Source organism: Scyliorhinus torazame, chromosome 1, assembly GCF_047496885.1.
Source record: "Scyliorhinus torazame isolate Kashiwa2021f chromosome 1, sScyTor2.1, whole genome shotgun sequence".
NCBI classification, from domain to species: Eukaryota; Metazoa; Chordata; class Chondrichthyes; order Carcharhiniformes; family Scyliorhinidae; genus Scyliorhinus; species Scyliorhinus torazame.
The window spans coordinates 83539173-83562787 of NC_092707.1; the positions used below are offsets into that span (position 1 = coordinate 83539173).

Below are 23615 nucleotides of genomic sequence, written 5' to 3' on the forward strand. Positions count from 1 at the left end.
AGACCCGATACTGCGCAATCTGATTGACCATGTCAGATATGCGTGGGAGGGGGTACGCGTCGAGCTGCGTGTACCGATTGATGGTCTGACTGTAGTCAATGACCATCCTGTGCTTCTCCCCAGTCTTTACTACCACCACTTGAGCTCTCCAGGTGCTGTTGCTGGCCTCAATGACCCCTTCCCGCAGAAGCCGTTGGACCTCCGACCTGATGAAGGTCCTGTCCTGGGCACTGTACCGTCTGCTCCTGGTGGCGACGGGTTTGCAATCCGGGGTGAGGTTCACAAACAAGGAAGGTGGATCGACCTTAAGGGTCGTGAGGCTGCATACGGTGAGGGGGGGTAGGGGTCCGCCGAATTTTAAGGTTAAGCTTTGGAGGTGGCACTGGAAGTCCAAGCCGAGTAACAGGGCAGCGCAGAGGTGGGGGAGGACGTAGAGCCGGAAGTGGTTAAACTCTACGCCTTGGATGGTGAGGGTCGCGATGCAGTACCCCCGGATTTCCATCCGGAGGCCAGGGAGATCTTCTGGGTGACGGGGTGTACCGCGAGGGAGCAGCGCCTTACTGTTGTAAGAGGTGGATGAAGCTCTCTGTGCTCCCGGAGTCAAAAAGGCAGGTCGTCTCGTGCCCATCGATTTTCACCGTCGTTATTGCGGTCGCGAGGTTGCAGGGCTGGGGCTGATCCAAGGTGATCGAGGCGAGCTGCGGCAGATGCTGGGAGATGGCGGCACACACGGGCGCACATAGCTTGCGAGGAGGAAAATGGCGGCGCCCCTGGGCCGCACATGGGAATTTAGGAACGCCGGGCCTGGAAACAGCGGCGACCGACCGGGCCTTGCAAACAGAAACAAAGAGTCCCTTCTTTCCACATCCGTTGCAGGCCGTGCTCCGCGCCGGGCAGCGCTGCCGGGGGTGTTTTTTCTGCCTACAAAAATAGCACTTGGGCCCCCCAGGGTTGGCTGGCTGCAGCGAGGCGCAGGCTTGCGGTGAGCTGGAGTCTGCAGCTGGTGGGGCCCACGATGCCCATGAGGGTGCCGCGCGGTCAGGGGCGTACGACTGGACGTTACGGGAGGCCACTTCTAACGAGTTCGCGAGCTGCCTAGTTCCCGCAAGATCAAGCGTACCCCCTTCCAGTAGGCGCTGGCCGACGTACGCAGACCTCATGCCCGTAACGAAGGCGTCTCGGATTAATAGTTCTGTGTGCTGGACTGCTGAAACTGCCTGGCAGTCACAGTTCCTCGCCAGGGTGTGTAGGGCACGCCAGAAATCATCCAGAGACTCACCGGGTGTTGCTGTCTCGTGGACAGGAGGTGCCTAGCGTATAGTTGGTTGACTGGCCGAACATAATGTCCCTTCAGGAGCTCCATCACTTCGGAGTAAGTGGGCGCATCCCGGATGAGGAAAAATGTCAGGGCTCAGCCATGAATAAAAGACTTGGAGCTTTCGAAGCAGGCTAGCCAGTGGTCAAAAGCGGACGTAGCGTTGGCTGCTTGAGGGCTCAGCTGCAAGCGATCAGGCTTGATGTGAAGATCCATCGTTTTAAAACGCTTTGCTCAATAAATTGATGCACTATCAATTACCACAAAGACGAGAATAGTGGAACAATCGAGGCTTTATTGAGCAAAGATGTTGTGCCTCCTGTAGCTGGAACCAGAATGGCTGCAGCACCGGCGAGCACACACATTTATACACCGCCTACTGGGCGGAGCCAGCAGGCAGGGATTTACCCATGTACCTCTACTATAGGGGCCTTACCGTAATACATGTAATACTGCTAGTGGTGACTACCACATGGACTTTTAAATGGTCCGCCACATTTTCCGTTCTGCCAGCGACTGTTCCTGCAGTGGGCGGGATCGGAAAATCTCCCCCAATGGGTTATATAAGGGCCAAGGTTTTCCTTTTCTTTAGTCCGAGATCACCTATGCCACAGCTCTCTGGGTGAAATAGTTCAGACTGATTTATATCAAACTTTCTGGTTCCTGAGTTCCTGATGTTTGAACCCTTTGGCATAATGAATAATCTTGCCACCAAAATGTATTTCTTGTTTTTTTACTCTTTATAAACACAAAATTGATTCTGTTCAATCTATTAAGTCTCTTAAAGACTTGAAAGCTATGACAATTTTTCAATCATTGTATAGTACCTTAGTGTTTTTGAAAGATTTTGGAGATTGCAACATTAGTTCCATCTGTTGAGTCTCAGTGAAGAATGGTGAGGTGGAATTTTCTGGTCCCCCCCCCCCCCCCCCCCCCCCCCCTCGCACGCAGCGTCTTTTACGATGGTAGAGGTGGCTCACCATTGCTGCTCGTCTCTCCCTCCGCCAGTGAACTGGCCACAGAGGTTTCCGACGGGAAGAGCTGGAAGATTCAGCCCGTGATGTTTCACAGCATCTCCCCACTTCTCTAGGGTGCACTGTACCAAATTTAACCAAATATTGGACTCTACCTGTGGTGATGGCTGGGCTTGAGGAAACTCGATGTATATGTTGAATGGAACCATCCAGATTCTGCAAAGGTAACTGTTGCACGGATGCATGGATCTGGTTTTCTGACTGGCTCTCCGAATTTAGTGTCAGAACCTGAAATGGAAACAATAAGTGAGCATTAGTACATGTACTCGCTATCTCCACTTATATCATCTTCATTTCCTGTGATTGTTCTCCTAAGAGCAGAGGTGGCTAAGTGGAGGATTAATGATGTTCAAAATTTCGAGGGGTTTTGATAGAGTAGATAGGAAGACGGGTTTACGCTGGTAAGTAGGGTCAGTAACGTGAAGTAACAGATATAAGATAATTGCCAAAAGAACAGGAGGGAAATGAGTAGACATTTTTTAATGCAATAAGTTCTTATGATATGAAATCTCCACCTGAAAGAGTTTTGGAAGCAAATTCAATAGTAACTTGCAAAGGGTTATACACTTGAAAAGGAAATATTTGCAAGGAAATAGAGAGCGCGCATGGGATTGGAAACCATTGGATAGCGCTCACCATGAAATCCCAGTGCACAGCTGTCAGTAAAGGAGGATACTTGTGAAGTCTAATAGATCATTTCTACTGGGCCGTCCCAAGTTTTTTGCTCCCATTTTTTGTATATTAGTTGTATTATTTGCATGTTCAATTCTATTAAAGCAGTGGGCATTAATTGGGGACTCAAGTGCTCAAATATATAGGGAACTAGTCAGTAGGTTGGAGGTTAATGATATGTAATCATGTTAGCTCTAATGTTCCATCATGCCTGACTATCTGAGTTCTAACATTTTTATTATTCATTCGCAGGATGTGGCATTGCTGGCTGGGCCAGCATTTATTGTCCATCCCTAATTGCCCATGCTTGCTGGCCATTTCAGATTGCTATGGATCTGGAGCCATATGTAGGCCAGAACAGCCGGTTGCGGTGATGCCTTGCTAGCCGCACGTTTCGGCGGCTCCAGCTCCGACGGACCTTCGGGCTCTTTTAAGAGCCCCAACGGGAAATTTTTGGGCGACGCAACCCGGTGTGGGGTAAGTGAGAAGGGAGTCCCCCCCCCAACGAAGGAGGAAAAAAACGGCGGCGGCGGCTGCAGCGCGAGGAATCGTCGACCAAAGAGACAGAAAGGGAGAAGCACAAGATGGCGGCGGAGAAAGCGCAGGCGACATGGGGGTCCGAGCAGGATGAATTTTTGAGACGGTGCGTGGAGCTGCTGAAGAGGGAGGTACTGACCCCGATGCTACAGGCAATTGAGGGGCTCAAGGAGACACAAAAGACCCAGGAGACAGAGCTCCGCGTGGTGGAGCAGAAGGTGACGGATAATGAGGACGAGATCCTGGGCCTGGCGGTTAAGACACAGACGCACGAGGCACTTCATAAAAAGTGTACTGAAAGGATCGAGGCCCTAGAAAACGGAGCGCGAAGGAAGAACCTTCGGATACTGGGTCTCCCTGAGGGTGTGGAAGGAGTGGACTGTGGAGCTTATGCAAGTACGATGCTGAGCTCACTGATGGGTGCTGAGGCCCCTACGGGCCCCTTGGAGGTGGAGTGGGCACATCGGATCCCGGCGAGAAGACCAAAAGCGGGAGAACCACCCAGGGCGATAATCGTGCGATTTCACCGCCTTAAGGATAGAGAAGAGGTCCTGAGATGGGCTAAAAAGGTGCGGAGTAGCAGATGGGAGAATACAGTGGTACGGGTGTACCAGGATTGGAGTGCTGAGGTGGCGAGAAGGAGGGCGAGTTTTAACCGAGCCAAGGAGGTGTTGCATAAAAAGGTGAAGTTCGGGATGCTGCAGCCGGCAAGACTATGGGTCACGTATCAGGAGAGACACCATTATTTTGAGACGGCGGAGGAAGCATGGACCTTTATCAAAGAGGAGAAATTGGATCGGAACTGAGGGACTGATGCTGCAGGAAATGTTATTGTTAATGTTATGGTTGAAGTTAATTGAGAAGTAAATTGGGAAGGGGGGAGACATTGGGAAATGTGGGCGCCGGTGAGGGGGGAAAGGCGGGACATAGATGGAGAATGAGGAAGGGGAGGGGGAGGGGAAAGGGAGCTGCGCCACAAGAGGCGGGTCAGGTAAAGGGATGTTCCCGCGCCAGAAAGAATATAGCGGGAAGACAGGCGCAAGGCGGATGGGAGTTCCCCACACGGGGTGGTCGAGGAGTGAGCAGGAGTAGCCGGGGTCAGTTGAAGTCAGCTGACTTACGCAAGTAATATGGGGGGAGCAATCACGCTAGAAAGAGATCTAGCGGGGGGGGGGACGGACGGACAACTGGGTTGCTGCTGCGGAAATCCCAAAGAAAATGGCTGAAGAGTGGGTGGACGAGAATGGTATGCGACGCTGGGGGAGCGAGTGGAAGCGCGGAGGCGGGATATGGGACTGACCTAGAGAAGGTAATGGCTAGTCGACACGGGAGGGGGACAGGTAGCCCCCTAGTGAGGCTGATCACGTGGAACGTGAGAGGCCTGAACAGACCGATAAAAAGGGCCCGAGTGCTCGCGCATTTGAAAGGACTAAGGGCAGACGTGGTTATGCTCCAAGAGACGCACCTAAAGGTGGCGGACCAAGTTAGGCTAAGGAAAGGATGGGTGGGACAGGTGTTCCACTCAGGACTGGACGCAAAGAATAGAGGGGTGGCCATTTTGGTGGGGAAACGGGTAGCATTTGAAGCAAAGAACATCGTAGCAGATAGCGGAGGTAGATATGTAATGGTGAGTGGCAGGCTGGAGGGAATGGAGGTCGTGTTGGTTAATGTGTATGCCCCAAACTGGGACGATGCGGGATTTATGAGACGGATGCTGGGGCGTATACCGGACCTGGAGGTAGGAAACTTGATTTTAGGAGGGGACTTTAATACGGTGCTGGACCCGGGGCTAGATAGATCCAGCTCAAGGACCGGAAGAAGGCCGGCAGCGGCCAAGGTACTTAAGGGGTTTATGGACCAAATGGGGGGAGTGGATCCATGGCGATTTCTTAGACCTAGGGCTAGGGAGTTCTCCTTCTTCTCCCATGTCCATAAAGTGTACTCCCGGATAGATTTTTTTGTTTTGGGAAGGTCGTTGATCTCTAGGGTGGAAGAAGCTGAGTATTCAGCCATAGCGGTTTCGGACCATGTCCCACATTGGATGGACCTGGAATTAGGAGAGGAAAAGGAGCAGAGAGCACTCTGGCGATTAGATGTGGGATTGATGGCGGATGAGCGAGTGTGTGCAAGAGTGCGGGGGTGTATTGAGAGATACCTGGAGGTCAATGACGACGGCGAGGTCCCTGTGGGAGTGGTATGGGAAGCACTAAAAGCGGTGGTCAGAGGAGAGCTGATCTCCATTGGGGCCCACAAAAGGAAAACAGAGGCCAAGGAAAGGGAAAGATTACTGGGGGAGATTTTAAGGGTGGATAGGGAATTTGCAGAGACCCCGGAGGAGGGACTGTACAGGGAGAGGAGACGACTCCAGAAGGAGTTTGACCTTCTGACCACCAGAAAGGCGGAGGTGCTGTGGAGGAAGGCACAGGGGAGGAGGTATGAATATGGGGAAAAGGCTAGTCGCCTGCTGGCTCATCAATTGCGAAAGAGGACAGCAGCGAGGGAGATAGGAGGAATTAGAGACGAAAAGGGAGACACGGTGCGAAGAGCAGGAAAGATAAATGAGGTGTTCAAGACCTTTTATGAGGGACTGTATAGGTCTCAACCCCCAGAGGGAGAGGAGGGGATGCGGCAGTTCCTGGATCAATTGAGGTTCCCGAAAGTGGAGGAGCAGGAGGTGGTAGGCCTGGGGGCACCGATTGGGGTGGACGAGGTTATTAAGGGGCTGGGAAGCATGCAAGCAGGGAAGGCTCCGGGACCAGACGGGTTCCCGGTGGAATTTTACAGAAAATATGTGGACTTGTTGGCCCCGTTGATGGTGAGGACGTTCAATGAGGCCAGGGAAGGAGGGACTTTACCCCCGACAATGTCGGAGGCGACGATATCGCTAATTTTGAAGAGGGATAAAGATCCGTTGCAGTGCGGGTCCTATAGACCTATTTCATTATTGAACGTGGACGCCAAATTGCTGGCAAAGGTACTGGCATCGAGGATAGAGGACTGTGTCCCGGGGGTGGTGCACGAAGACCAGACAGGGTTCGTAAAAGGGAGACAACTGAATGTTAACGTGCGACGACTATTAGGGGTGATAATGATGCCCCCAGTGGAGGGGGAGGCAGAGATAGTGGTGGCAATGGATGCAGAGAAGGCATTTGATAGGGTGGAGTGGGAGTATTTATGGGAAGTGTTAAGGAGGTTTGGGTTCGGGAACGGGTTTATTAGCTGGGTCAAACTTCTTTACGGGGCTCCAACGGCAAGTGTAGTTACGGGTCGACAAAGATCGGAGTATTTCCGACTATATAGGGGAACAAGACAGGGATGCCCGCTGTCTCCATTGTTGTTCGCGTTGGCAATTGAACCTCTGGCCATGGCGTTGAGAGACTCCAGGAAATGGAGAGGGGTGATTAGAGGGGGAGAAGAACACCGAGTCTCGCTATACGCAGATGACCTATTGTTATACGTGTCGGACCCAGCGGGGGGGGGATGATAGAGGTTATGCGAATGTTGAGGGAGTTCGGGGATTTCTCGGGGTATAGGCTAAACACGGGGAAGAGTGAATTATTTGTGATACATCCAGGGGACCAGAGTAGAGAGATAGAAGGCCTGCCTCTAAGGAAAGTGGAAAGAAACTTCCGATACCTGGGGATTCAGATCGCTAGGAGCTGGGGAACCTTGCACAGACTTAATCTGACACGGCTGGTAGAACAAATGGAGGAGGACTTTAAGAGGTGGGACATGCAGCCTCTGTCGCTGGCGGGCAGGGTGCAGGCAATTAAGATGATGGTCCTCCCGAGGTTCTTATTTGTATTTCAATGTCTCCCGATACTAATCACTAAGACCTTTTTCAATAAAATAGACAGGAGCATCACGAGCTTCGTGTGGGCAGGGAAAGTTCCGAGAGTAAGGAGGGGGTTCCTTCAGCGTAGCAGGGACAGAGGAGGATTGGCACTACCGAACTTGGGCAATTACTATTGGGCCGCCAATGTGGCAATGATACGTAAATGGATGATGGAGGGTGAGAGAGCGGCGTGGAAAAGACTGGAGAGAAAGTCCTGTAAAGGGACGAGTTTAGAGGCGCTGGTGACGGCGCCGCTACCGTTCTCGCCAAAAACGTTTACCACGAACCCGGTGGTGGCGGCAACATTGAATACCTGGGGACAGTGGAGGCGACAGAGAGGGGTGCGGGGTGCCCTGGTGGGGTCCCCAATTAGGAACAACCATAGGTTCACCCCAGGAAGAATGGATGGAGGATTTCAGAGCTGGCACCAGTTGGGAATTAGGAGGGTGGGAGATTTATTTATAGATGGGACTTTTGCGAGCTTGGGAGCATTGGAGGAAAAGTATAAGTTGCCCCGGGGAAACTTCCTGAGATATATGCAGGTGAGGGCGTTTACTAGACAACAGGTGAGGGAATTTCCGCTGCTCCCGACACAGGGGACTCAGGACAGAGTGCTTTCAGGGGTGTGGGTCGGAGAGGGCAAGGTGTCAGAGATATACCGAGAGATGAGGGAAGAGGGGAGAAGTTGGTGGGCGAACTAAAACGAAAGTGGGAAGAAGAACTAGGGGAGGAGATAGAGGAGGGTATGTGGGCTGATGCCCTAAGCAGGGTAAATTCCTCTTCCTCATGCGCCAGGCTTAGCCTGATTCAATTTAAGGTGCTACATAGAGCACACATAACGGGAGCAAGATTGAGCAGGTTCTTTAGAGTGGAGGACAATTGTGGGAGGTGCGGCGGGAGCCCGGCAAACCACGCACATATGTTTTGGGCGTGCCCGGCACTGGAGGGGTATTGGAAGGGAGTGACGGGAGTGATTTTGAAGGTGGTGAAGGCCCGGGTCAAACCAGGCTGGGGGCTAGCTCTATTTGGAGTTGCGGATGAGCCGGGAGTGCAGGAGGCGAAAGAGGCCGACGTTGTGGCCTTTGCGTCCCTAGTAGCCCGGCGTAGGATCCTACTCATGTGGAAGGAGGCGAAACCCCCCGGACTGGAGGCCTGGGTAAACGATATGGCGGGGTTCATTAAACTGGAGCAGATAAAGTTTGCCCTGAGAGGATCGGCTCAAGGGTTCACCAGGCGGTGGCAGCCATTTCTCGACTACCTAGGGGAACGTTAGAGGGAAGACAGATGACCAGCAGCAGCAACCCAGGGGGAAGGGGGCGGGGAGGGGGGGGGGTTTAGTTTAGTTTATGTCAAAAGATTATGGGGTTTAGTTATTTGTGTATTGTTAAAAATTTCTTTACTGTTACGTTTGCTTTGTAAGAGGGAACAAATTGTTGTTTGGAAAAAATTTTCAATAAAATATATATATTTTAAAAAATGTAGGCCAGAACAGTTAAGGATGGCAGATTTCCTTCCCTTAAGGGCGCCCATGACTTCAATTTTGTTTTCTGTGATGCTTGTAGCCATGTAAAATGGCTGCGTTCCGATTAATCTGGCCAAAACCCAGTTTAAAATGGCTAACCCGAAAGACTGCTGGGAAAAGCAGCCAAGAAGACATAAGCAGGCAGCTGCAGACAGGTTTGCAGCTTCAGCTCGGGGAACATAGCCCAGATCGATACTCAGGGCTATCAACAGCCCTTCAACCCAGGTATCCGCAGTTTCATTCAGGACTGTTTACACCTAATCAACTCAGACATCCACAGTTAAATCGGCTATCCCCGGGAACAATTGCAACATATTAGCAATTGAATACCGGGCCAGACCTGTCGGCGCCTGCAGTGGCCGAAACAAAGACAGGTGAGCGACCACCCCCCCGATCGAGGAATCGCCTCACCATTGGACACATCGACCCCAGAGACTGGGGACAGAATCCAATCACTTGGGACTCAGGGTCAAGGGCCGCCCCGGGAGGCGGGAAGCCCCTGGGGCCTATAAAGGTGAAGGTCCAAGTTCAGATCTCTCTCTCTCTCATCTTCGCCTGCTCGAGACCTTCGGAAGACCAGCCACCGGTAGCAGTAAGTGTGAATCCAACGATCGCTATCCGGTAGAGACACCTAGCCACCGACCTGTAGCAGCCTTTTGAATCCCGCGGGCCAGATTTGATTGGACAAGCCATTCGTTTCCCTGACCTGGTGGGCTCTTCCTAAGTTAAGTATTGGCCAGTAGTGATAGGTTTGTTATACAAATAGTAGTATTAGGGGATTAATATTGCTTGTTGTATATAATAAATGACCGTTGTTTTAATCCTTACTAAGCGGTGTGCTGTATTATTAATCATAACCTGAACTTGAACCACGTGGCGGTATCATAAAGATACCTGGCGACTCATGAGCAAAGGTGACATAAACAGAGCAAATAGAATAAAGCTAGAAAGAGCAACATGCTGCACTATACGGTGGAGAAAGCCGCCATTGCCGCCGGCAGCTTCAACACCGCTTTTCCCGCCTTTGCTGATATCAGAGAAAATCCTGGCCAATGAATATGCAGCCTGCTAAGTTCAAGAAGTAGAGAAAACAATGGCTATTCACCGTACGGAACAAATGTGTGGACCTTAAATACTAAAATCTATGATTCCATTTCTGTGGCATGTAATTAATGCTGACATTGCTCAACATCTCAGCTATTTTTTTACTTGTTTTTTATGTGTTGATGAACCCTAAGGAAAACAAACTTGCCTGAAGTTTAAATAAAAGATCGGGGCCTTAGCGTACAGGAACTACAGTTCCCAGCAGGCCTCGGGAATGGCCACAAATGCATAGTTGGTGTACATTCATGTTTTGGGGGTGGAAACCAGCCCTGCACACATGCGCAGTTCATTGACCTCTGGAGCACTGGTGTTCTGCTTGGCACAGCTGAATATCTGAGCGTGTGAGTAGAAGGTAAAGCTTCAATGCATGCAGAGATCCAGTGGAAAGGAACATTGGGCGGAGAGATTGAAACCCTGGAGGTGGATCCTTGTTGAAGATGTTCAAGTGAATGTGTCATTTGAGACAGAATTCCAAGGTGAGCTTTTCGAACGTGGATATTGGAAGCCTTTTTGGGAAAGACAGAGTTTCAGTGAGACTGGTAAGCTCATGGTGTGACAAGTGCCTTGAGGGTTGATGAAAAATCCAAAGACTCTGTTTTGGTGGCATCTGTCACTTGGTTGTGGATTGTGGGGTGTCCAACCACAGTTGTCTTGTTAGTTTTCATGCACCGCAAACTTCCCATGAATATTAGAGTAAATGATGGATAGTGCAAATTGTGTTATTGTTATGAATTTGTAAAGGTTTCTTTTCCAATTAAGGAGCAATTTATCGTGGCCAATCCACCTACCCTGCACATCTTTGGGTTGTGGGGGTGAGATCCACGCAAACACGGGGAGAATGGGCAAGCTCCATACAGACAGTGACCCGGGGCCAGGATCGAACCTGGGTCGGGATCGAACCCGGGTCCTCGGCGCCATGAGGCAACAGTACAGATATAGCAAGGGTAAAGGAATAATGTGATTTGCCGCATTACTGGTGTTTGTATTGAAATGTTTCCAACCTTTTTTGTCTGGTGTAATATAGCTCATTTTTCTGGTTTAACCATATGTTTTATTCTTTTGTTAAAAGTACATCAGCAATCTCCTGTGAATCTGTTCTGTAACTGCCCTCCACAGTTTCTAAAACAAAGAATAAAGCTTAAGATCTATCAAGCCTGATTCCACTCTGGAATCTGACCTGTCCAGTGGTAACATCAGCTTGGTTAGCACTGTTTCTTCACAGCTCCAGGGTCACTCTCCACCCACTCCTGCTTCCCTCCCCCCCCCCTCCTATCTGGGTTTGATTCCCGACTTGGGTCACTGTCTGTGCGGAGTCTGCACGTTCTCCCTGTGTCTGCGTGGGTTTCCTCCGGGTGCTCCGGTTTCCTCTCACAAGTCCCGAAAGACGTGCTGTTAGGTAAATTGGACATTCTGAATTCTCCCTCTGTGTACCCGAAGAGGCGCGGGAGTGTGGCGACAAGGGGATTTTCACAGTAACTTCATTGGTGTTAATGTAAGCCTACTTGAAACTCAATGAATGGGGCGAGATTTTCTGGCCCTTCCAGCCGGCAGGATCTTCCGGGCCCTGCCGAAGTCGATCCCCAGGGACAGGTTTCCTGGCACACCCAACACCCCCCCCCCCCCCCCCCCACCCTTCCTGGGGAAGGTGAAAACACGGAGGCTGGGATGTTCCTCGACCGTAGGGCCAGCTGGACCGCCCTCCAAACCGTCCCATTCTCCCGTTCTACTTGCCCGTTTCCCCGGGGGTTGTAGCTGGTCGTCCTGCTGGAGGCTATACCCCTGAGGGCCTTGATGATGGTGGCAGACGTCATGTCGGGGCATGAGATGGCGAAGGGGAATCTGGAGTACTCATCGACCACACTGAGAATGTACGTGTTACGGTCGGTGGAGGGGAGGGGCCCTTTGAAATCCACGCTGAGGTATTCAAAGGGGCGGGAAGCCTTCACCAGTAGAAGTGCGGCTTGTACTCCCAGACCTGGCAGTCCCTGGTGACTGTCCTTACTTCCTCGATGGAGTAGGGCGTATTGCGAGCTTTGACCCGATGGTACAATCGAGTGACCCCCGGGTGACAAAGGCTGTCGTGTAGGGCCCAGAGTTGGTCCACTTGTGTGCTGGCACAGGTACCTCGGGAGAGGACGTCTGGGGGCTCGTTGAGTTTACCGGGACGATACAAGATCTCGTAATTCTAGTTGGAGAGCTCGATTCTCCACCGCAAGATTTTATCATTTTTGATCTTGCCCCGCTGTGTGTTATTGAACATGAAGGCTACCGACCGTTGGTCCGTAAGGAGAGTGAATCTCCTGCCGGCCAGGTAATGCCTCCAATGCCGCACAGCTTCAACGATAGATTGGGCCTCTTTTTCGACGGATGAGTGTCGAATTTCAGAGGCATGAAGGGTGCGGGAAAATAATGCCACAGGTATTCCTGCCTGGTGTAGAGTGGCGGCAAGGGCGACGTCTGAAGTGTCGCTTTCTACTTGGAAAGGCAGTGACTCTTCCACTGCGCGCATCCCGGCCTTGGCGATGTCTGCTCTGATGCGGGCGAAAGCGTGTTGTGCGTCGGCCGCGAGGGGGAATTGGGTGGACTGATAGCATGGGTGGGCCTTGACCACATAGTTTGGGACCCACTGAGCTTAGTAGGAAAAGAACCCCAGGCAGCGTTTGAGGGCCTTGGGGCAGTGGGGGAGGGGAAGTTCCATGAGGGGGCGCATGCGGTCGGGGTCGGGCCCGAGAAGTCCGTTTTGGACTATATAGCCGAGAATGGCTAACCGGATCGTGCTGAACACACACTTCTCTTTGTTGTAGGTCAGGTTGAGAAGAGTAGCAGTGCGGAGGAATTTATCGAGGTTGGCATCGTGGTCCTGCTGGTCATGGCCACAGATGGTGACATTATCTAAGTACGGAAAGGTGGCCCGTAAACGGTCCTGGTCGACCATTCGGTCCACCTCTCTTTGGAAGACCGAGACCCCATTTGTGACACCGAAAGGGACCCTAAGGAAGTGGTAGAGACGACCGTCCGCCTCGAAGGCAGTGTATGGCCGGTCCGACTTCCGGATGGGGAGCTGGTGGTAGGCGGATTTCAGGTCAATTGTTGAGAAGACCCGGTACTGCGCAATCTGATTGACCATATCAGATATGCGTGGGAGGGGGTACGCGTCGAGCTGCTTGTACCGATTGATGGTCTGGCTGTAGTCCACGACCATCCTGTGTTTCTCCCCAGTTTTAACCACTACCACCTGGGCTCTCCAGGGGCTGTTGCTGGCCTCGATAATACCCTCCTTAAGCAGCCGCTGGACTTCGGACCTGATGAAGGTCTTGTCCTGGGTGCTGTACCGCCTCCTCCTAGTGGCATCGGGCTTGCAATCCACAGTTAGACTGGCAAAAAGGGAGGGGGGATCGACCTTGAGGGTCGCAAGGCCACAAAGGGTAAGGGGGGTAAGGGCCCGCCGAATTTGAGGGTGAGGCTCTGGACGTTGCACTGGAAGTCCAGGCCCAACAGGAGTGCAGCGCAGAGATTAGGAAGGACATAGAGGCGGAGGTTACTAAATTCTACGCCCTGGACCGTGAGGGTGACTGTACAAAAGCCTCGGATCGGGACGGAGTGGGATCCGGAGGCTAGGGAGATCCTTTGATTGGCAGGGTGGACAGCGAGGGAGCAGTGCCTTACCGTATCTGAGTGAACAAAGCTTTCGGTGCTCCCGGAGTCCAGCAGGCACTAGGTCGCGTGTCCGTTGATTTTAACCTTCGTCGACGCGGTGGCCAGGTTGTGCGGGCGAGATTGGTTCAGCATCATCGAAGCGAGCTGCGGGTAGCCATCGGATGCTTCGGGTGGCGTGTGCGGTTCCGATGTCGGGATGTCCGGAGACCCTGTGGGGGACAAGATGGCGGCGCCCATGGTGCGCACATTGCAGGGTCGGGACAAGATGGCGGCCCCCATGGGGCGCACGAGGCCGAAGGTGGACAAGATGGCGGTGCCCATTGGTCGCACATGGATCCGGGTGGAGAAGATGGCGGCTCCCATTGTGCGTCTGGCATAGGGGAGGGGGCGATAGCCGGCGCGATCGCAGCGACTGCGCGGGCCTGGCACACAGCATCGAAGTTGCCCTTTTTACTGCAGGCTTTACATACTGCAGTGCGGGCCGGGTAGTGTTGGCGGGGGTGCTTCTGCTGACCACAGAAGTAGCAGCAGGGACCCCCGGGTTTCAGAAGGCAGGGCCCCGGCTGAGGAGGTCATCAACGGGGTCCAGGAGGGGTAGGAAGGAGTAGAAGGGTGGCCAGCGTGGCAGGAGCGGTATGATTGTACGTTACGGGATGCGACCGTCATGGAGAGCGCCAAGGTTTTCGTCTCCGCTAGTTCGAGCGTGGCCCATTCCAGTAATCGTTCTCGGATGCAGTCCGACGCGATCCTCATCACGAAGGTAACGCGCATGAGGTGATTCGCGTGTTCGGTGGCCGTGACGGCCTGACAGTCACAGTCCCGGACGAGTGGAATTAGGGCCCGCCAGAAGTCTTCGATGGACTCATCAGGTAGTTGCGAGCGGGTGGCGAGTACATGGCTGGCGAAGAGCGTGTTCGTCTTCTGCGCGTAGTGTTCCTTAAGGAGTTCCATTGCTTTTGTGTAAGTCGTGGCGTCTTGGATCAACGGGAACATGCTGGAGCTCAGTCTGGAGTACAGGACGTTTATCTTCTGAGTCTCCGTTGGCGCGGGGTCCGCCGCGTTCATGTAAGCCTCAAAACATGCTAGCCAGTGAGCAAAGTCTTTTCTGGCGTCGGGCGAGTGCGGATCCAGCTGCAGGCGATCGGGCTTAATTCGGATATCCATTCTGTGGAAAATTTGACTGTAATAATTGATGCACGATCAATTGCACAAAGACTAAAGTTGGGTACAACTGTGGCTTTATTACAGTCAGATGCGTGGCCTCCTGCTGCAGCTGGCGAAATAGTAGGGCACTGGAGGTCATACATATTTATACAGTTCTCTGTGGGCAGAGCCAGCCGGCAGGAGCTACCAGCGAACTTATAGTGCAGGTCCTACCTTACATCTCCTATTACAGTGGTTCACCACACAGTGACCAATGAGACGCTGCAATTGCCGCTGGGAAAGCCGCTGCAAAGGGGCTGGAAAATCTGGCTATGGATTTCCCACCAGGACCTCCTCAGAAGGGAATGATATGTGCTTCTATCCACGAGGGCGTGCTGCAGATTGAGTTGGAGGATGTGTCCATGCGACACACTTACCAGGAATAAAGAATACTGGAAAAGCACATCATCTGCGCTGAGAAAACAGCATTCCTGGAATGCTTTCCTTGGCCACTGGGAGATAGGTGCTGATTCCAGTAGATTGCCGGTCATTCTGGGAAGGACAGTCACTCTAGATGTGGATGAATGCAAGTGGCAAACATGCTCTTTGTGCTTTTTGGTGAGGGCACGATACAACAGGGACGATGTTTCAGAGAACCAAGGGGGGTCTTTTAATCAGAGTGCCCTGCACACAGCTGCCTCAATAGCCACACCACTTCTGGGGGCAACAAGCCCCGCTCCATCCCACTGCTCCCCCTCCCAGAGCAAAGGTCACTCCATTCTGTGGCTGTAGTGATTTGTGATCCATGTCCCTATAAAGGCAACACAGTAGAAGAAAGGTCAGCTGCCTTGGGGGACCAACTGGGACTCAGAGTGGATAATCAGCCCAGGGGGATAGAGTCCTCTCTTAGACAAGAGACAGGTAAGGACCTAGTTGCAGCCATGTGACTGTTGAACAATTTCAGAGAATCCCTACCGTGCAGAAGGAGGCCATTCGGCCCATCGTGTCTGCACGTACCCTCTGAAAGGGCACCCTACCTAGGTCCACTCCCCTACCTTATCCCCGTAACACTACCTACTCTACACATCCCTGGACACTGAGGGGCAATTTATCCTGGCCAATCCACTTAAGCTGCACATCTTTGGACTGTGGGAGGAAACTGGAGCACCCGGAGGAAACCCACGCAGACACGGGGAGAACATGCAAACTCCACACAGACAGTGACCCAAGCAGGAATTGAAATTGGGTCCCTGGCACTGTGAGGTAGCAGCGTTACCGCCTGTGCCACCCATTCTTTTTTTAAAAATAAATCTAGAATGTTTTTATCATAGAATTATCATAGAATTTACAGTGCAGAAGGAGGCCATTCGGCCCATTGAGTCTGCACCGGCTCTTGGAAAGAGTACCCTACCCAAGGTCAACACCGCCACCCTATCCCCATAACCCAGTAACCCCACCCAACACTAAGGGTAATTTTGGACACACTAAGGGCAATTTATCATGGCCAATCCACCTAACCTGCACATCTTTGGGTTTTGGAGGTGAAACCCACGCAGACACGGGGAGAATGTGCAAACTCCACACGGACAGCGACCAGGGCCAGGATTCGAAACCAGGTCCTCATCGCCATAGTCCCAGTGCTAACCACTGCGCCACGTGCCGCCTCCTGTGCCACTCATTCTTATTAATTCGTATCAATAAATCCTTTTTGTTTTCTGTAATGGAGTTTCTGAAAATGCATCAGTGCATCTGATGACGAGGATGAAATGATCACGACACTGCCTCTGTCCCGGCACCTCTGTGTATCGAAGTAATCGAAGTATGAAAATAAAGTACTCACCTGAATGCCTCTCTGTGGGCAAAAGGCCCATTTGAGATATTGCCAGAGCCTGATTAATGTAGAATCAGAAAAGATGGACAGTTACAAGATGCTTGGTGCATGAAAGAAACTGAAAGGCACACGGAGAAAAGCAATACTGTCAAATTGGTCGACAGAGTCAAAGGTTTGAAGGGGCAACGTGCAGAGTAAAGAAGCAAGAGGATATGGCCATGTGGTGATGGCAGCTAGAAGAGCAGTCGCTTCAAATTTAAAGAGAAGGAATTTGTTGTTAAAAAAGTTCAAAAGCTTAAAAAAACACAGCTGGCACTAGGAAGCAGTGCTGCAGCTTTAAGAGTAAAAAAAGAAACAACCCGAGACACTCTGTACCTGCATTGATACATTTGCTGCAAAATACACCTGCAAAGGGAAGCTGTATCCGAGCAACTACAGCCTGTGTGGGTGAGAATCACGGTGGCACAGTGGTTAGCACTGCTGTCTCACAGCACCAGGGACCCGGGTTCAACTCCAGCCTTGGCTGACTGTCTGTGTGGAGTTTGCACTTTCTCCCCGTGTCTGCGTGGGTTTCCTCGGTGTTCTGGTTTCCTCCCAGAGTCCCCAAAATGTGCAGGGGTTAGGTGGCTTGGCCATACTAAATTGGCCCTAAGTGTCCAAAGGTTGGGTGGGGTTACAAGGATTGGGCCTAGGTAGGGTGGTGTTACGAAGTGTCGGTCAACATTCGATGGGCTCAATAGCGGCCCTATATACCAGGCACGATCTATCGGTTGCATCACTTGAACAGGAGTGTGGCGCGGCCGGTAGACGTCGGGTGAAGAGTCCCACGGGCTTTCCGAGAGCCAGTACGCCTCGCGCGATCTACCGGCTTCAGCGAGCCCACCCGGGATTTTCCGGCCTCCTGGGATCTACCGGCCTCCCTGCGGAGGCTGCAGCTGGGCGCCATTCAGTACTGGTCCACACAATCATGGACCAGGTGGAACGGGACCCGGGGTCTCTCCCGGGCCACCGGAGCCCCCTGGGTGGTCAGGGAGAGTGCAACGTGGCTCCCCGGGCCTTCCCCCTGGAACGCAGCACCTTCGGCACTGCCAAGGTACACAGGTGGCAATGCAAAGCCCGCAGGAGCACTGCCAGGTGGCCAGGATCAAGGGTCATGACCTGAGATGGGCCCATGACATGGAGTATCAAGGGCGTTGGGGGGATGCAGAGCAGGTAAGTAGGGGCCTTAGGACTAAGGGTTGGGGGGGGGGGGTCCTGTAAGGGGTGGAGGAGCCTGAAGAGGATGGCCCTCAGGGACACCATGGAGGGGTGCCCTCACTTGGAGTGGGGTGTTGGGTAACACCCATGTCTGTGGGGGTGACATTGCCCATGGATGGAGGGTGTGGGGGACTCTCAAGCTCACTCAGAGATCGGGCCACCCTGCTGAAACGATGGCCTGATCTCTGAGGAGCCGGTCTGGCTAGTGGGTTCAGCCTCCCAGTGATGAAATTAATTCTAAATGTGGGCTAAGCCGGTGATAAACTCCCCAGGGCCCAAATAAGTGACTGTGTGGTTACATAGTGGTGGGGAACTTGCCGATAGAGGCGGGAGAAACTCTCAACAAAATCCGCCACAATGACACTCAGAAACATTTCCGTTAGATCACGCCCACTGTCTTAAAGTGGCAATACACTAAAAGCGGTAAACACAGGGGGGAACAAACAGACATGGACAGGAAAATTAGAGAATACTTCAAGGAAGAGGCAATGAAATATGTCAAAGAGGAGGCAATAGAAGACCTTAGAAAGAGGGCAATGAGAGAATTGCAGAATAGGAACAACTCAACACTTCATCGAAGACAGACCTGACCAACAGTGAAGCCTGAAGTTTGGCTGAACTTAAGACAAGTAGAACTGAAGGTTCGATTTGTGAAATGTACATGTCCAGTAAGAACATGACGGATTCCCCTCAGAAGAAATGCTGAAATTAAAGACTTTGAAAAAAAAAAGAAACTTGAGCATATAAAGAAAAATTATCATAGATCATAGAATTCACAGTGCAGAAGGAGGCCATTTGGCCCTTCGAGTCTGCACCGGCCCTTGGAAAGAGCACCCTACCCAAGCCCCCACCTCCACCCTATCCCCATAACCCAGTAACCCCACCCGACACAAAGGGCAATTTTGGACACTAAGGGCAATTTAGCATGGCCAATCCACCTAACCTGCACATCTTTGGACTGAATTAAAGAATTAAAGCTCCAGAGATATTAAAACAGCAAGGTGAAATGACTGGCTTTCAAACTTGGAAAAAACAGTTGCAAAAATTTTACAAAATGATGTTAAGAAGAAGGATAAATTAACGAGCCAACGGAGAATAAGCTGAACTCCATGAAAGACAACTAGAAAATAAGAACAAGTCCTGTGAAGAATTGAATCGGGAGAATAAGAACTTGAAGAAGGGAAGCTTGGCAATGAGAAATTAACTGAAGGAGTTAAAAACATTGAAATTGATGCAGAATCAACAATTAGGACCGAGAAAAGAACTGAGATTACGTTCCAGAACAAGGTTGCTGAAATGATCAATGAAAAATATGCTGGGTTGAAATGCTAGAAAGCAGAGCAAGGGTCAACGCGGGACTGGAGAGTGGCACAGTCCACAGAGTAATGTATATAGTCACAGGGTCAGAGAACGGTCTATAACTGATCTCGGTAAGCAGCATGCTTGTGTGTCACAGCTCCAAGCAAGACCATGGCCGGAATTCTCCAGCCGTTGGAATTATCTTTTCCTGCTGGCAGCACACCCAACCCGTGTGTTTCCCGGCAATGTGGGGTGACTTTAATGGAAAATGCCATTGATAAGCAGGGTGGGTAGAGAATCCAGCCGCCAGCAAACGGCTGTGGCAGTGGAGGATCTCACCTCATACCTGATACTGTACACAGTTAAAACCTACCAATAAAAGTGTTTCTGTGTAAACACACAAGCCTCAAGATCTCATCAATGAGCCAATAAAAAAAACCCTTATTATGTCATAATATCAGAAGTAGATCAAGTTGGATCCCCGGAATTATGTCTCTGAGACCAAACCCCTGTGGTACCAAGTGAATGTGGAGAGATGGATTGTTTGTAAACAGGTGAGAGGAGTAGAAAGGTGCTCCAGCAGTCAGTGTTACTGAAATGTTTCTGAACCCGTAAGCACCGAAGTATCTGAGCGACCTGTTATAGACATAACTGATGTCTCCGTGGCAGCAAATAGTAATGAACTGCCTGTGCCAGAAGAGGTACCGGTTATTGCAGTTCGTTAATGTCGATCCTGTGGAATGATCTCAGACAACAGAATGATGCCGCTCTACAAGAAGCAGAAAATCCCCTCAAAAACTCGATTTATAATTGTTCTATTCTTGTATATAACGCTTAGCTTGCATTTTGGGTTGAGTAACTTCGTTATTGAAGATTGTATTAAGGAGTTAAAGGGGGAGGGATGTGGTGATTTGTGTTAATTGTCTGTGAAAGGGCAACACAGCAGAGTAATGGTCATCTGACTTGGGCGACCAATTAGGACTGAGAGTGGGTAATCAGCTCAGGGGGGTGGAGCCCTCTCTTAGGCGAGAGACATGTAGGGACCTAGGTGCAGCCAAGAGCCTGCTGAGCAATTCTTATTAATAAATCCTTCTTGTTCTCACTAATGGAGTCTCTGAAGGTGCATCATTACAGGGGCCTTTCCAACAAGGCAGGTCAGTTGAGACGGAAAATCCTGGCCATAATGGTGGTGACAACATGTTTAGCAAATCTGATTATATCAGCAGTAGATGAAATTGAACAGTAATAAAGTCAAATCAATCCCAGGAAAGCCCAAGAAAACATTAATAGGCTTTTTCAATATAGCGCACAGTATCACTATGCATTGAATTGCTCAGAGGAAAGAGGCAGGTCTTTCAAATGATGCATGATGACAATAATTCTGAGGAAGAGGATGAAGATGATGAATCTGAACAAATTATATTGGTCACAACAAGTTTTAATCCCTCGATAATAGTAGCAGCTCTTTAATTGTGCTTTGTATATGTAACATGCAACAGTGCATGATAAAATAGGACTGAGTCAGCACGGCTTCGTCAAGGGGAGGTCATGTCTGACAAATCTGTTAGAGTTCTTTGAGGAAGTAACAAGGAAGTTAGACAAAGGAGAACCATCCAAAGGTGGACGTGATCTATTTAGATTTCCAGAAGGCCTTTGACAAGGTGCCGCATAGGAGATTGTTAAAAGAGAATGTTAAAATCGGGGCTGGTTTAGCAGTGGGCTAAACTTCTGTCTTGTAATGCAGAACAAGGCCAGCAGCGCGGGTTCAATTCCCGTACCGGCCTCCCTGAACAGGCGCCGGAATGTGGTGACTAGGGGCTTTTCACAGTAACTTCATTGAAGCCTACTTGTGACAATAAGCAATTATTATCAAATAATTTAAGAGCCCATGGGTTCAGGGTAAGATCCTGGCATGGATAGAGGATTGGCTGACTGGCAGAAGGCAGAGAGTGGGGATAAAGGGACCTTTTTCAGGATGACAGCCGGTGACTAGTGCTGCACCTCAGGGGTCGGTGCTGGGACCACAAATTTTCACAATATACAGTAATGATCTGGAGGAAGGAACTTAAGGCACGGTTGCTAAGTTTGCAGATGATACAAAGATCTGTAGAGGGGCAGGTAGTATTGAGGAAGCAGGCGGGCTGCAGAAGGACGTGGACAGGCTAGGAGAGTGGGCAAAGAAGTGGCAGATGGAATACAATGTGGAAAAGTGTGAGGTTATGCACTTTGGAAGGAGAAATGGAGGCTCAGACTATTTTCTAAATGGGAAGATGCTCAGGAAATCAGAAACACAAAGGGACTTCGGAGTCCTTGTTCCTGATTCTCTTAAGGTTAAACGTGCAGGTTCAGTCAGCAGTTAGGAAGGCAAATGCAATGTTAGCATTCATGTCGAGAGGGTTAGAATACAAGACCAAGGATGTATTTCTGAGGCTATATAAGGTTCTGGGCAGACCCCATTTGGAGCAATGTGAGCAGTTTTGGGCCCCCTTATCTAAGGAAGGATGTGCTGGCCTTGAAAAGGGCCCAGAGGAGGTTCACAAGAATGATCCCTGGAATGAAGAATGGTTGAGGACTCTGGGCCTGTACTCGTTGGAGTTCAGAAGGATGAGGGGGGATCTTATTGAAACTTACAGGATACTGCGAGGCCTGGATAGAGTGGATGTGGAGAGAACGTTTCCCCTTGTAGGAAAAACTAGAAGCAGAGGACACAATCTGAGACTAAAAGGACAATCCTTTAGAACAGAGAGGAGGAGGAATTTCTTCAGCCAGAGGGTGGTGAATCTGTGGAACTCTTTGCCGCAGAAGGCTGTGGAGGCCAAATCACCGAGTGTCTTTAAAACAGAGATAGATAGGTTTTTGATCAATAAGGGGATCAGGGGTTATGGGGAGAAGGTAGGAGAATGGGGATGAGAAAAATATCAGCCATGATTGTATGGCGGAGCAGACTTGATGGGCCGAGTGGCCTAATTCTGCACCAATGTCTTATGGTCTTATATGTCATGTTAATTGGTTAATGTTATCCTGATTCACTAAGTAATGAGGACAGGATGACAATACCTTGAGTTGACGAACAAGAGTTGTGATTCCATGTAAAATAGCTCGTGTTTTTTTGTGATTTTACATACCGACCAACGATGAGCATTTGTTGAAAACTCCGATTTGACATGGTTGCTTATGAAAAGATTTGTACACCTTGCGTGACTACAATTATGTGACTCAGCTTGACTTCCTATTGCAGTAGCTCTAACATTGTGTAATAAAACTCACAGCTTCTAGTGAACTTACTGGAAAGAGGGCAAGGTGATAGAAAGCAATTCAGAATTATTTTTCAAAAGGCCGATTTTGAAATATGTGGGAGGTCGAAAAGCTGTGTGACTGAAGAACTGCTGTTGAACTGTGAACATGTAAACAGCAACTAAAACTCTATGTATTACAAACAGCCAACAGGAATAACAGTAAACAGTTAAAATGGGCAATTTCTCCCCACCAACAATGAAACAAATTTTGAGCTACAAAAATTGTTATATTTTGGAATGCAAAGCATTAGTAATTGAGCATAATGAAATATTAAATAAGGCAGTCTTTCATGCATCTTGTGTTGCTACTGTTTAGCTACTGAAGCTGCCTTCTCAAACTGGTCCATAATTGGTATGTGTCTTTAGCACCTCACTCATTCTTAATATGTAAGGTGAAACAGTGAATGTCAACAGGCTCTTTAACTGTGAAGGGTATCATAGCTGGGTAGTTTCAGTAAGAACCCAGCCTCAGTTTTTAGTCCTTAGTTCCTACCATTGTCTCGGCTGTGATCAGCCTGGAATTCAGAATGTTCAATTCACCGAAGGAGTCTTTCTGGCCTGTATAGTACCTCTATCAATATCCTGGGGGTTACCATTGATCAGGAACTAAACTGGACCAGCCATATAAATACTGTGGCTACAACAACAGGGGCTGGGAATTCTGTAGAAAGTAACTCACCTCCTGACTCGCCAAAGCCTGCCCACCATCTACAAAGCACAAGTCAGGAGTGTGATGAAATACTCCCAACTTTCCTGCTTGAGTGCAGTTCCAACAACACACAATCCAGGACAAAGCGGCCCACTTGATTAGCACCCTATCTACCACCTCCAAAATCCACTCTTTCCACCACCGACGCACAGTAGCAGTTGTGTGTACCATCTACAAGATGCACTGCTGCAACTCACCAAGTCTCCTTTGACAACACCTTTCAAATCCATGACCTCTACCACCTAGAAGGGCAGGGATAGCTGGCACATGGGAACACCGCTACCTGGAAGTTCCCCTCCAAGCTACTCACCATCCTGACTTGGAAATATTTTGCTGTTCGTTCACTGTCACTGAGTCAAAGTCCTGGAGTTCCTCCTTAACAGCACTGTTGATGTACCTACACT

The 23615-nt window shown here is 50.4% G+C and overlaps 1 protein-coding gene across 1 annotated transcript in view; it reads right to left on the reverse strand.

Moving 5' to 3' along the window:
* Positions 1–23615, reverse strand: part of LOC140409133 (hepatocyte nuclear factor 1-alpha-like) — a 318850-nt gene that overhangs the window by 22347 nt on the left and 272888 nt on the right. The window contains exon 9 of the mRNA XM_072497293.1: positions 2445–2577. Within this exon, the coding sequence (XP_072353394.1) occupies positions 2445–2577 (133 nt within the window). The remainder of the gene's footprint in view (positions 1–2444; positions 2578–23615) is intronic.